Source organism: Triturus cristatus, chromosome 5_2 (assembly GCF_964204655.1).
Source record: "Triturus cristatus chromosome 5_2, aTriCri1.1, whole genome shotgun sequence".
NCBI lineage: Eukaryota > Metazoa > Chordata > Amphibia > Caudata > Salamandridae > Triturus > Triturus cristatus.
This window is the reverse complement of record NC_140588.1, coordinates 104,257,504-104,270,739: the sequence shown is the minus strand read 5'-3', so window position 1 is coordinate 104,270,739 and position 13,236 is coordinate 104,257,504. Positions and strand designations below refer to the sequence as shown.

At 42.2% G+C, this 13,236-nt stretch overlaps 1 protein-coding gene across 3 annotated transcripts in view; it reads left to right on the top strand.

Annotated features, from left to right (window-relative positions):
* Positions 1-13,236, top strand: part of PIGN (phosphatidylinositol glycan anchor biosynthesis class N) — an 862,819-nt gene that overhangs the window by 106,178 nt on the left and 743,405 nt on the right. For all 3 annotated transcript variants that reach the window (XM_085606885.1, XM_085606886.1, XM_085606884.1), the window contains 3 exons: positions 6,430-6,551; positions 7,177-7,275; positions 12,159-12,265. In XM_085606885.1, the coding sequence (XP_085463011.1) occupies positions 6,430-6,551; positions 7,177-7,275; positions 12,159-12,265 (328 nt within the window). The remainder of the gene's footprint in view (positions 1-6,429; positions 6,552-7,176; positions 7,276-12,158; positions 12,266-13,236) is intronic.

The window sequence follows — 13,236 nt, the reverse complement described above, 5'->3', positions numbered from 1 at the left end:
AACATTACCATCGGTGCTTTAAGTGGGCAGGGTCCTTCCGGGTCTCAGACTCGCTAGTAATTAAAACATGACATTGAAATGAGTCCCTATTGGGCCTTACATTCTTGTCCTTAACTTTACTGACAATAAACACTGATTGATTTCTGAACAGTGAGTGTAAAAAAAAAGTTATTATGATTTATGTCAGCGATTTAGTTCCTGTGTATATTTCACATTTGTTACATAATCTTGCATTCCTTAAGTGTGCTTGCTATTTCCAGGATTATGTGTTTCTGCTTTTGTGTAGTATATTACTCTTGTATAGTGCATACTTTGAACTGAGTCACCTCCAGGTATTTATTCCAGGTCACACTTGAGAATAACAAAGTTGAAGTTCAAGATAGTGTGAGTGGCTGTTAGTAGGTCTGAAAGGTGTTCAGAAGACATGGTTGTCCAATCTTTGGCCTCACTGCAGAGCACTAGCCCAATAGTCACCTATTACAGTTGAGTTTTGATTCCGTGAAAATGTGTGTGAAGGAGGTACACAGTTGTCAAAATATTCACAGTAAAAGAAAATGCAGTGTTTAGCGGTGAGTGGGTACATTGTGTGTTGGGGGTTTGTGAAGTGAAGGCAATGAAAAGAAGTACATTCAAGAGAGAGTCAAAAAGGGGAATGAATAGGAAAGACCTACAGTTTATGATATGCAGATGGACGAGGTGTGGGTGAAAAAAGAGCGTGCATGTCTAACATAGAGTGAACATAATGGGAGTGATTGAGACACTCTGAAGACCACTGCTCCTTCCACAGTTCACAGTAATGTTTAATTCACAATCTCTGAATTGAATCATTTTCAATATTACTTACACCAAAATCATTGTTACTCATTTATTTTAAACAGCTAACAACCACTGACAAAGCCAATAGTCTAGATGCAACATCAAAGCTCAGAGGTATCAAAATACTTGTTGGGTGGCAGGCTATAGTAATCACAGTTTTTAAGTTTACATGTTTAAACCATGCTCTGAATTACATAGGCCACGCCCACGCCTTCTTTAGAGAACCCCCCCCCCCACTTGTTTCATCCCATTTAAAGCCCTGAATAATTAGGGCCATATGTAGGTGGGCTAATACCGGTCGGTAACGGCTGAAAATCTGTAAATTTCCCGTTGCCGACCGGTATTTAGCCCTTTGCGATGTAGGGGGCTGGATTTAAGGATTCGGTAATTTACCGATTCGTTATTTAAAGGAATCGGTAAAATACCGATTCCTTACTTTAAGGAATCGGTAAATTACCGACCGAATCCCTAAATCGTATGTAGGGAGCACTGAAGTGAGTGCATTTTTGGTTTAAGGATTCGTTATTTACCACCAACTACAAGTTGGTGGTAAATACCGAATACCTTTTAAAAAGCAATTTTGTGCTTTTTTAAAAGTGCCATGTGGCAGCCATACATGCCCTTAGGGCATGTATGTGCGCCACATGTGCACACATGCACGATTCAGGGGTGCAACAGGGTGTCAATGTGACACCCTGCCACCCTTGAATATGCTCTCCCTATTACCAATTCGGTATTTACCGAATCGGTAATAGTGAATGGCTTCCCATTCGTTCCTATGGGCCTCCAGGCCCATAGGAATGAATGGGAAGGTATTCCTTATTACCGATTCGGTAAATACCGAATCGGTAATAACGAATATTACCGAATCGGTAAAATTTACCGATTGTTTACCTACATTCTATTTACCGATTCTTATATACCGAATCGTTAAAATTCGGTATTTAGGAATCGGTAATTAGAAATTACCTACATATGGCCCTAAGTCACTACAATGCGAACAATTGTTTTTCAAGTTTTGTTCATAACATGACCTCACAATAAGGCAATGTCACGTCCTTTTATTTGCCTTTCCTGTTGATGATTTGTCATTGATATTGTTTATCTGGCTATGATGGTGAATGCATTAAAACTTCTATCATCTTTTAACTAGATATCAATAATACATTACATATGTATCACTGAACAGCAAATGTATTTGATTACATATATTTGTAATTAAAGGCAGTCGTCGATTGGAATAATTCAACATACACACAATCTGAATAGATATTAATTTCTATTATATTTATTTACAAATGTCCACAAAGTAAACTTCTCTTCTAATAGTAATGAAAGCCCCTTAGTTTTTGTTCTGGGTTGTGGTTACTGTGATGCATACTGTACCATATCTTCCATATTAGTTTGTAGGCTGCAGTCTAATATAGGCGTAGAACCAGTGAGGCACAACATTGAGGGACATGCTGTGTAAGATTGTATTTATTTAAATTTTGCAGGTGACACATGGAGAGTTAGGGAGACAGCAAAAGTTCAGGTAGATGAAGGTGTTGCTAAATTCCCAGTGAAAGCATCTGCTTCCATTTGTGGGCCAATAAGAGCTGCTTCTTCTTGGGTAGAAGTTATCTTTACTGACCAGACTGATTGGACAGAAAGGTGAACTTATTTTGGTGAGGTGGGGTGTGTTGCTGGTTGACACATGTTTAACCTAGGAATAAAGAGGGCTAGATCAATGAGAACTATTACTACACCCTGTAGGCTTGACATGATTGTGAGGCCCTCAGGAGACCAGTATTAGAACAGCACTAGGCACTGTAATCTAAATGGCCACACCACTGAGCCAGGATACAAGTACACAGTAAACACACAGCAGGACACGAATGGCACTACTGATCCAGCATGCCTGCATACTGCAGAAACCAAATGCATCAAAGATGTGTCTGTACTCAACAGAAGTAGGCTCACAGGACCCGCTTTACAAAGCATGCTGCACACCTTGGTTGAACACAGGTGTGCAAAATAAACCCTCTACAGATATAAAATCCTAATACTCATTCAAAGAATGAGGATGGCTAGACTTTTACATTCATAAGGTGCACTTATGAATATGAAAATTCTGCTAGTATGCCGAAATGACCTCAGTTAAAAATTTAAATTTAGGCACCGGGTTCTTGGCAGCCTAGGTCAACAACTACAAATGCATACGTTTCTCAGAAGTAACATACCTGCTCAGGTAATTTTGTTACTTTGAGAGTAGTAAGTGTGTTTTCTCTGAGGGACTGCGAGAAATCCCTCTTATTTATTTGTGATTTTGGGGATTGGGTTTCTCCAGGCGAAAATATTTACCCTTCCCTTGAAAGAGAAATAATTCCATGTGCAAATGCATTTTTTCGTCACATTTATGCATGCATAATTTCCCAAAAGTACATATTATACGCATTCGAATATTCCTGGAAATCAATGACGGGCTGCATAGACTGGACTATTCCTGGATTCTTTCTGAATCCCTAAAAATATGAAAATCAACTCCAAAAGTAGGAAAAACCATATGAGCATAGACTTTCAACTTATTTTTTTTCTACCTTTGTGAATCGGACCCATAATGTGTTTTTAAGCATTATTTCCAACGTGTCTATCGATATTTTAGCATCAGAGGTAGATGTGCGAAAAAGCGGCTATTCTAGCCATTATTTTTAAATATTTACCTTCAAGCTAGTGTTCTAATTCCCACTTTGAACTGGCTGCCTCTTTAAAGCCTGGCTGTCCTGTGCACATAGAAATATTGCAGAGGGATAGGCCGTGCTTCAGATGTACTGTGTGATTGCAGGCATATTGTCTCAGTGGACCCTTCACAATGAGTAACAGAGTCTACCCAAACTTTAGCAGCCATTAGACAACGCATATGAGCTATATCTGAAGTATTCAGCAGTCAATCAATCAATCAATCAATGTACTTGTAAAGCGCACTACTTACCCGTGAGGGTCTCAAGGCGCTGAGGGGGGGGTGCCGCTACTGCTCGAAGAGCCAGGTCTTGAGGAGTCTTCTGAAGGCGAGTAGGTCTTGGGTCTGTCGTAGGTGGGTTGGGAGGGTGTTCCAGGTGTTGGCGGCGAGGTAAGAGAAGGATCTGCCGCCGGTGGTCGTACGTTGGATGCGGGGGACATCTGCGAGGGCGAGGCTGGCGGAGCGGAGTTGGCGGGTGGGGGTGTAGAAGCTGAGTCTGCTGTTCAGGTAGGCTGGTCCGGCGTTGTGGAGTGCTTTGTGTGCGTGGGTGAGGAGCTTGAAGGTGATCCTCTTGTTGATGGGGAGCCAGTGCAGGTCTCTCAGGAGGGGGGTGATGTGGCTGCGGCGGGGGGCGTTGACGATCAGTTGGGCGGAGGCGTTTTGGATGCATTGTAGCCGCCGTTGGTGTTTGGCTGGGATTCCTGCGTAGAGTGCGTTGCCGTAGTCCAGTCTGCTGCTGACGAGGGCCTGTGTCACTGTTCTTCTTGTTTCGGTCGGGATCCATTTGTAGATCCGGCGGAGCAAGCGTAGGGTGTTGTAGCAGGAGGAGGAGACGGCGTTGACTTGCTTGGACATGGAGAGGGAGGAGTTGAGGATGAATCCTAGGTTGCGGTAGTGCTTCTATCAGAACTGGTTCGAGAACTATGGGTGGTTAGGCTGCAGTCGACGTGAATGAATGTGTTTACCTCTGGTTTCCTGTGATTGAGTGTGTTTACCTCTGGTTTCATTTGATTGAGTGTGCTTACCTCTGGTTTCCTGTGATTGAGTGTGCTTACTTCTGGTTTCCTGTGATTGAGTGTGTTTACCCCTGGTTTGCTGTGATTGAGTGTGCTTACCTCTGGTTTCCTGTGATTGAGTGTGTATACCTCTGGTTTCCCGTGACTGAGTGTGCTTACCTCTGGTTTCCTGTTATTGAGTGTGCTTACCTCTGGTTTCCTGTGATTGAGTGTGCTTTCCTCTGGCTTCCTGTGATTGAGTCCTGTGATTGAGTGTGTTTACCTCGGGTTTCCCGTGATTGAGTGTGCTTACCTCTGCTTTCCTGTGATTGAGTGTGTTTACCTCTGGTTTCCTGTGATTGAGTGTGCTTACCTCTGGTTTGCTGTGATTGAGTGTGTATACCTCTGGTTTCCCGTGATTGAGTGTGCTTACCTCTGGTTTGCTGTGATTGAATGTGTATACCTCTGGTTTCCCGTGATTGAGTGTGCTTGCCTCTGGTTTCCTGTGATTGAGTGTGCTTACCTCTGCTTTCCTGTGATTTAGTGTGTTTACCTCTGGTTTCCTGTGATTGAGTGTGCTTACCTCTGGTTTCCTGTGATTGAGTGTGCTTTCCTCTGGTTTCCTGTGATTGAGTCCTGTGATTGAGTGTGCTTACCTCTGGTTTGCTGTGATTGAGTGTGCTTACCTCTGGTTTGCTGTGATTGAGTGTGTTTTCCTCTGGTTTCCTGGGCTGATCTTTTGGTGAGCTAAAGACTGAGCATCGAGTGAACCCCTGTACCATTCTCTGAGTTGTGAGGTGAGCTGTCCATGACTTACTCAAGGAGGTAGTGTGGTGATGAAGAATTGGAACTCAGCAGTCTGCACAGTACGCATAGTACTGGAAAAGAATTTCCCAGTCAGTACATTTACTAATAAAGAAATAGTATATGTTAAACTACTTTTTAATGCTGCACAAGTAAATACTACAGAATATAGGTTTAAGCACAATCACTGTAACTTCAAACAATGCTACTCATTTCTAGGGGAGTACCACTACTCTGGGAAACCTCGAGTGAGTCACGATGCCTGTCCTCTCCTTTAGCAATGGTAATAAATAGCATTTCATACTCTGCACATTTGCATATATTATTTATGCCATAGATTGTTTCATGTGTACTTGTTTTAACAACAGTATTTAATCAGCAGTAGAATGCTAGGGGTTACATTTGTGCAGTATGGTAAAATCACACCGAGGAGACCTTGTGACTATTACCAGAGTAGTTTCCCCTGCATTGTAATTGTTCCATGCAATCCATATATGAGGCAGTAAAAAGTGCATTTCCAATGTCAGTTGTACTGACTGTGGTAATAACTCTTGGGTATTTATGCCACGGCCGTCAAAATAAATGTGGCCTAATACCACATGTTGTTTAAAATAACTGTATGCTCCTGTTGCAGTTTATTATCAGAACACAGCAAACTTGGCATGAGAAATACAATTTACTGATTCACACATTGTATATTAGAATTAATTTACACAAGGAAACAACTGTCCTAATTGTCACAAGAGATCTTCAATATGATTTTATAGTACTGCACAAATTCAGCCCCTGATTTCTTAGTTGTTGTTATTTTTTTTAAAACAAATAAACATGAAAATTGCCATGGCATACATCAGATAGGCAGTTCTGCAGAATTTAATATGCTGTTTATTATAATTGTTGAGATAAGGGAGGGGCTCATGACCCACTCGCGGCTTTTCCTCTCGTGAGGAATGGCTCCTACCGAAACTCAACAATAATAATAAATGTCTCATACAAAAAAGTGTTTCCTTTTTATATTAGAATGTAATGCTCTGTTTCCTAAACAAAGTAAAACATGCACTATGCTGTGCACATGTCTCCTGCTCTTTGTTACAGACATATCATTGAGACCAAAGGCAGTTGGGGGGTATCTCACACCCGCGTGCCTACCGAGTCCAGGCCCGGACATGTGGCTCTTATTGCTGGATTTTATGAAGACGTCAGTGCTGTTGCTCGGGGTACGTAGTTATTTAAGTATCTTTTGTGGCTTTCCTCGCCTCCTTATTCTTTATTGTACGGGAGACTAGATAGTCACTGCTACCAAACAGTATGATGTGTATTATTGCAAATTGAATATCATCTTCAAAAGAGTATGCCTATCAGGGCCGGGCTGGCCTTTCACTCCACAGGGCATTTCCCCAGTGGGCTGGAGACCTGCGAGGCCGGATTTGAAAGCCCAGGGCCGATGCTGGTGCTGTGTCACTTTCTTCAGCTCCCCAATATTAATTGCTGCAAGCAGGGGGAGGATTGAAGGGGTGAGAGAGATAGAGAGAAAGTGATCAGAGAGAGAGCCGAGAGAGGAAGAAGGAGAGAGAGAATGGATGGATGGAAAGAGAGAGGTTGCACCAGTAGACAAAGGGAGCTGCGTAGCTTTGAGCATTTGTGCCGGTTCTGCTTTTGGTTTCTCGGTTTGACCCCGATTCCTTAGTTTACTTTGCCTCAAACCTTTGTTTCCTGCTTGCGCCTGCTATTTTGAAACGGGACTTTTAAACAGAATATGAATTTGGGAAGGTGATGGTGATGCGTTGGCATGCTCGTATAAAAATCAGGTGCGCTTTCTTATAATTCTGTTTTTGTCAACAGGGTGGAAGGAGAATCCGGTGGAATTTGACTCGCTGTTTAATGAGAGCAGGTACACCTGGAGCTGGGGGAGCCCGGATATCCTACCTATGTTTGCCAAAGGTAAGTGTTACTTTTTTTTAATGAATCTTTTTATTGAGAAATTCAAACATAAAGCAACGTACATTGGCATTGTGTACATCAGCATATCAACCAATCGAGTGTGCATCAAGATTCCGAAAGCATCTTTACAAAGTACTGGTACAGTAGCGGCATCAGGTAGTAACACAGCCATCAATAGTCAAACGAGAGATAAGCCATATAATCTTAGTCGCTCGATTCAGATTCCAAGGTTTCATGCGGGGGTTCACATATGTTTCCTCTGTATGCATTCCACAATCCCCATACCTGGGTCCACTTTTTGGGGCAGCGTCTGTGAATGTACACTGTTTTTTCGACAACCATTATGGAGTCCATGTCTCGGTAAGTGTTACTTTTTGACTGTTCTCTGACCGAGCATCATTTAACACCTATTCTTGCAAAGTAAGCATTTCACAGAACCTAGCAAAATGGCAAGAAAAATTGTTAACAAAAACTTGCCCCCAAAAATTCTAAACCAACAAACAAAACTGCAATGGAAACTACAATTTACTAGAAGTGATATCCAGAGGCTCTCCAAATACAGACTGATTCCTGACCAATCAAAGGCAGTTCTCCATTAGCACTCCATCTAGTCCTCCTTTGGGATACAGAAATGCCGATCCTCACCAAAAATGTTTAGCGCGCACAACCTCGAGAATTGAGATATTCCTCAATGAACCCTGGTGGAGATTTGTTGCATTCACATCAGATTGCTCAACTTCAGTAAGCACTCAAGAACGGGGAGTTTTACTTGAGCCCAACCATCCAGTCCATCTGATCTCGGTAGCTAGCCAAAGCTCAAAAAACCTTAGAAAAAGCTTCTTACGTACAGATTGCCATTTATATACCCTCCAAGCCCAGCTGTACACATTGAGGTTTAGTGGAGCCTTGGTTTGATAAAAGTGCTCAGCCCTAGGCAGTAAACGAGTTTGAGTATTTCATTGGGTTTATGAGGATGTTCGTCTCGTTGTGAGTCCTCGTTTTCGATTTTATTTAGGGGAACACCTCTCATTCACTAAAAAATGTGAAGAAATAACTGTAATGCAGGGATGTCCTGAAATAAAACATCTAAACCACATGATGAGCAAATCTGCAGTCTTTCTTCGATTCAACTGCCTCCTTGGGACAAACCTCTCCTTTTGTTTGCCCATCGTCAAAGCACCCACCATTTACAGTCCAAAAAGTGGAGGCTTTGAATATTGCTGACTCTCAGTATTGTGATCATTGTGAAGTGCAAAACCTCCTGCATCACACCATGGTCTCCACCAATAAGCACAGTCCTCTGTACCTGTTACCACCAAATGACAGCAAACTGCTGATTCGTCGTCACCTGACTGACCCCTCCACAGTACTCCATCTGATACGTCTTTGTCTCTGCCTTCCCTTCTTCACACTTGAGGGAGCGGCAGACTCTCCTGTCTTACACAGTTCTGGGTCCCAACTACACTATCCACTTTTCTCTGTCATTTTGGCCCTCGTTATATGCAATTTGAGATTGAGGCTTACTTCCTGTTCCTTCGAATCTGCAAGCATGGTATTCCTTGCAGCTAATATTCCATCTATAACTATTTAATCTCTGCAAATCTTCTCAAGTAGGCCCTCCTTTTATTCGACTCTACGTCAGACTGGAGCAGATAATAGGCTCAGGCACCAAAATATTAGTGGCCCCCAATTGCAAATTTGGGGGTAAAATAATTGTCCCACATTTGTAAATCGAGCAACTCTGAACTTTTTAATTCATGCCATGCAAGTGGATTGTGACGAGTTCAAAACTGCACATACTTGTGCCTGGTACAGGCAATGTTTGTGACAGTATTTATTATATTCTTTCTCTATCAAAAAGATAAAAACATTGACTTGTTCCTTCTCTTCTCACAAAGTGCTTTTGCTCCATCAACCCATCTTTTATGAGATAATATCGACCACAATGCACCTTATTCATTCTCTCAATCTTGTCCTACTCTCTTCCTCTCTACAGGTCCACTTCTGCTGTTCCCCTTTGAGCTTTAAGTTACTGTGCCTTCTTGCTTTGGATTAGAAAATGTTAATTGACATGGTACACGTAGTACTTTGCAACAGGCACAAAAAATCCCTGAGATATTTTGTGACACCATAAAACGGGCACAAATGGAGCCACAATCCACCCCACACTGTCTTGTCAGGCTGACCTTTCTGGTACTACCAGATTGGCCTATAAGCCAGTGCGACCCTTCATCGATAACCAATCCTGCTGCTGCATGCCTTTCTGAGGAGCTTTTCTGTGGAGCTTCCAGAGAAGATATCTATTGTTATGACTGGCCTGCCTTATCCCCTCTACATTTTTTATTCATTGCTTCTTAAATAAATTATTCTTCAAGCAGTAGGAAAGCCTGTAAATCCTTGGTGGCATAATATTCTTCTATAATCAAACTTCCCAAATCTGCCTAGTTGGCTCCTCCAAATGAGGGGGGAAGCCAGCAATGCTAAGCATCTTCCATAAGACTTGGGGTACCTGAAAATTGATAGCGCCTGGATGTTCTCACATGCTTGATTCAGGAGAATAGTTAGAAAGTGTGACAACCGCATGGATGTCTGCCCAGCTCACAATTTCAAAGTGTGTGGGAGTTGTATAGAACCAGGGTAGAGTAAGAATGGCCAATATTATGTCGCGTATCCTGATCGAAAAGCCATCTCCGAAATAGAGAATTTTGGGGCCCTAGGTGTAAAAGCTTTGCAACTGTCCTGTTGTATGAGGCCAACACTTTGACACTCAATAATGACCCCACCAAACAGTATAAATGTAAGTATTTCCGTTGGCTGCCTGTAGTCAGTGCATGCCATACGTTACTGTTCGGCCTCTATAAGGTGAAACATATCCAGTCCTTGCCACCGAGGTGATCTACCATCAGCCTTTGAAAGACCCTACACGGCTCATACTCTGGCTACCAGGATTCAGTGCAGCTCTGAAGATCATTAATTTTTCACTCCGGAGCGGCACCTACATATCTCTAGTAGGTGAATGCTTCTCCTTTGGAGACCCATGAGCTCTTCCTCTCCTCGTCAAGTTTAGAGCAGTTTAGTGCAGTCTGATATAAATGATCTAGCCCTCAGCAACCCCAAGACTAAGCTTTGATCGTTTGATCACCCCCGTGCGTCCTGAAAGTCAAAGCCTTAAGTGGAGGTACTGCATTTCCTGGGACAGGAGTGATACCTAGTAGAAGAATCGCCTAACTGCCTATGACTTGCGCAGGCGCTGCAGAATGGACCTCACAATCACCATGTTAAGTCAGAAAAGAATCATTATTCCTAAAGAAAGTTTTCAACGGTGATAGGAATTACATTGAATATCTAAAAAATAATATAGAGCAATCTTCCGAATTGTAGCCCTTTTACCCAAGTATTTATGCCTTAGGGTACAATCAGACTTGTTTCTCCACTTTCTACAAGTCGGACACTTGCCTTTGACTGTGAAGTTGTCAGTGTCTGTCGGGGTTCAGACAAGTGAGAAAATGAAATGGAATGCAGCTAGTGTAATTGGATAAATCCGAGCGAATAATGAGTTGTTCAGACCGAATCAACCATTTCCTTCCGTCATATATATGTTTCGCGCCACCGGAGATTACCAGGCCTGGTTACCCAGAGGTTCAATTTCTCACTCTGCCCGTGGTGGAAGAACCCCGCACAAATAAATGCTCATGCTTTTAAATATGGGTTTTGGGTTCTGGGAAACGTCCAAATCTCCAGCTTGCCTAAGTTTGTAAGTATCACTTACAAACTTTTGAAGTATCATCAGCAGACATCAGAATAAAATGCTCTTTTTCTCGGGGTGGCAGCGTCTGTGCGAGTGTGTGTCGATCACTGGCGACCCAGCGGGCGCAGGACGGCTCTCTATAGTCCTTCTGACTGGAAGGCGTGCTCTAATCAGTGTACCAGTATGTATTGCTCACAACAATATTTAACACTTGAGTCTGTGGTCATGTTTCTCCAGTACACAGAGGCAGGCAGTAGTTTCACAGCCCCTGGTCAAAGTTTTTCCCAGAAATAATCCCAAACTTTTTGCCTAAGATTGTCCCCCTAGAGAAAAGTCATATTAAACCCCTTTAGGTCTGAGTTGACCAGTGGGTTGCTTGAGCTCTTCTAGTATACCCTACTGCTGAAGGGGAGGCTTGCCAGAATTGAAACATGAACACTACTGGCAACATATGGCATGTGTACCCTGCCAGACTGATTTAATATTGTATTAAATACGTTATTTCAAGATTCTTTTCAGGCTGAATTCTGGTAGATTCTACCAGAACGTTTCTAGAGACTACCAGTCAGAGAAAGATGCATGGTGATCTTAGGTGGGTTGCAAAGCTTCTGTAAACATGGCTTCCAGGATCTAATGTGCAGAAGCTATGCCAAGCTCAACTAGGCTGTGTTTGTAAACAAGTGTTTGCTTGATTGTTCACTGGTTTAATGTGATCTTCATCAACTCTGCTCCTTGTAGTGCAAAGGTTTGTCTTCTTACCAGCCTCCCATCTCCTACTCTTAGCTCCTTAACAGACCAAGTTAATATCTGCACATTGAGGTGGGTGAAAAAGAGCCAGTTGTGGGGATGGAAGTATGTCTGCTGTACTGGTAAAGACTATTTTTCTTGTAAAAACAATAGTAAAGGTTCCAGCTTTCACACATGTTGCACATCTTCCTTCTTCTTGCTAAAAGGAGAGAGGCTGCGCACTACACAGTTGGCATGAAGGATGCAGGAATCCGACTTATGGGAACGTTTCCCAAATTAAAAATTACCTTTCTTGATTTGTAATCATTTGTTTAAAGTTTTCTTGGGAAAAGTTAAGACTAGTGCATTCACCTTCATCAGACATGACCACCATTGTCCTGTTTTCTAGGTGCAAGTGGGGACCATGTGTATACGCATTGTTATCCTGCCGGTGAAGAAGACTTTGCAGCACAAGATGCATCAAAACTGGATTCTTGGGTTTTTGACAATGTGAAGGTCAGTAAAGAATCCTTTATTGCCCTTATTTATCAAGAGGATGCCCCATCTTGAGAAACAGCTAGCCTACTTCTGCCCTTCAAAGAAAATCCACATGCACAAGTTGAACCTACTATACATGTACTATACTACATGTTCATGTATTCCTAATTTGCTTTAGTAGGTATTCAAAGCTTTATATAGCATGATTGCTCTTGCAATGGCCCAAACCTGCCCATATATCACTTTTTCCCTTATTATCATTAGCACTATTCCTCTCCTTGTAGTGCTGAAAAGGCCACAGCACTCTAGGTTTTTCAGCCCTCACAGAGGCTTTCCTCAAACCATATCAGTGGAGCTCAAATTCACGTTTTTTCAGAGTGATGTATAGTCGTGCAGAAGCACAAAGTGCACAAATAGAAAGACTACTTGTGCATTATACTCAGTGAAGAAAGAGCGAATCAATTTTATTCCTATAGCAATTCATTTCATATAATAAGTGGCAAACATCACGCAGTTGAAAAATATGTGTTGAGTAAAGGATGTTGATGTGTAACCATGGTTATGGAGGTTTTGAACTGACCATAGTTCAGGGACCAGGAGGGAGGGAGGGGTAGAGGAGAAGAAGACAGGACAGGAAGGCCAAGTGGAAGGTTTGAAAAAATTCCAAATTTAATGTGACTATTTCCCAATTATATATATTATCAAACTGTTACCTATTGAACACAGTATTACATTTCAGTAACTTACGTAACAATATTTTAAAAAATGTAGCTCAAGTATATGCTGTTATTCATTCTCATCTAAATGTGATTCCCATGAGAAGGCCTTTATAGCTGCCGCATCACATGGAATGATCCTTTCCATCCGTGCCTGTGAAAAATCAACCCCTACTAGATCTTCTCTGGGTGGTCATTGCTGAGGTAATTGGATAGCGTGAGGTGAACAGCAAGGGAAAAGAAATATTGGGAAAGACAATAGGTCTGTTCTTG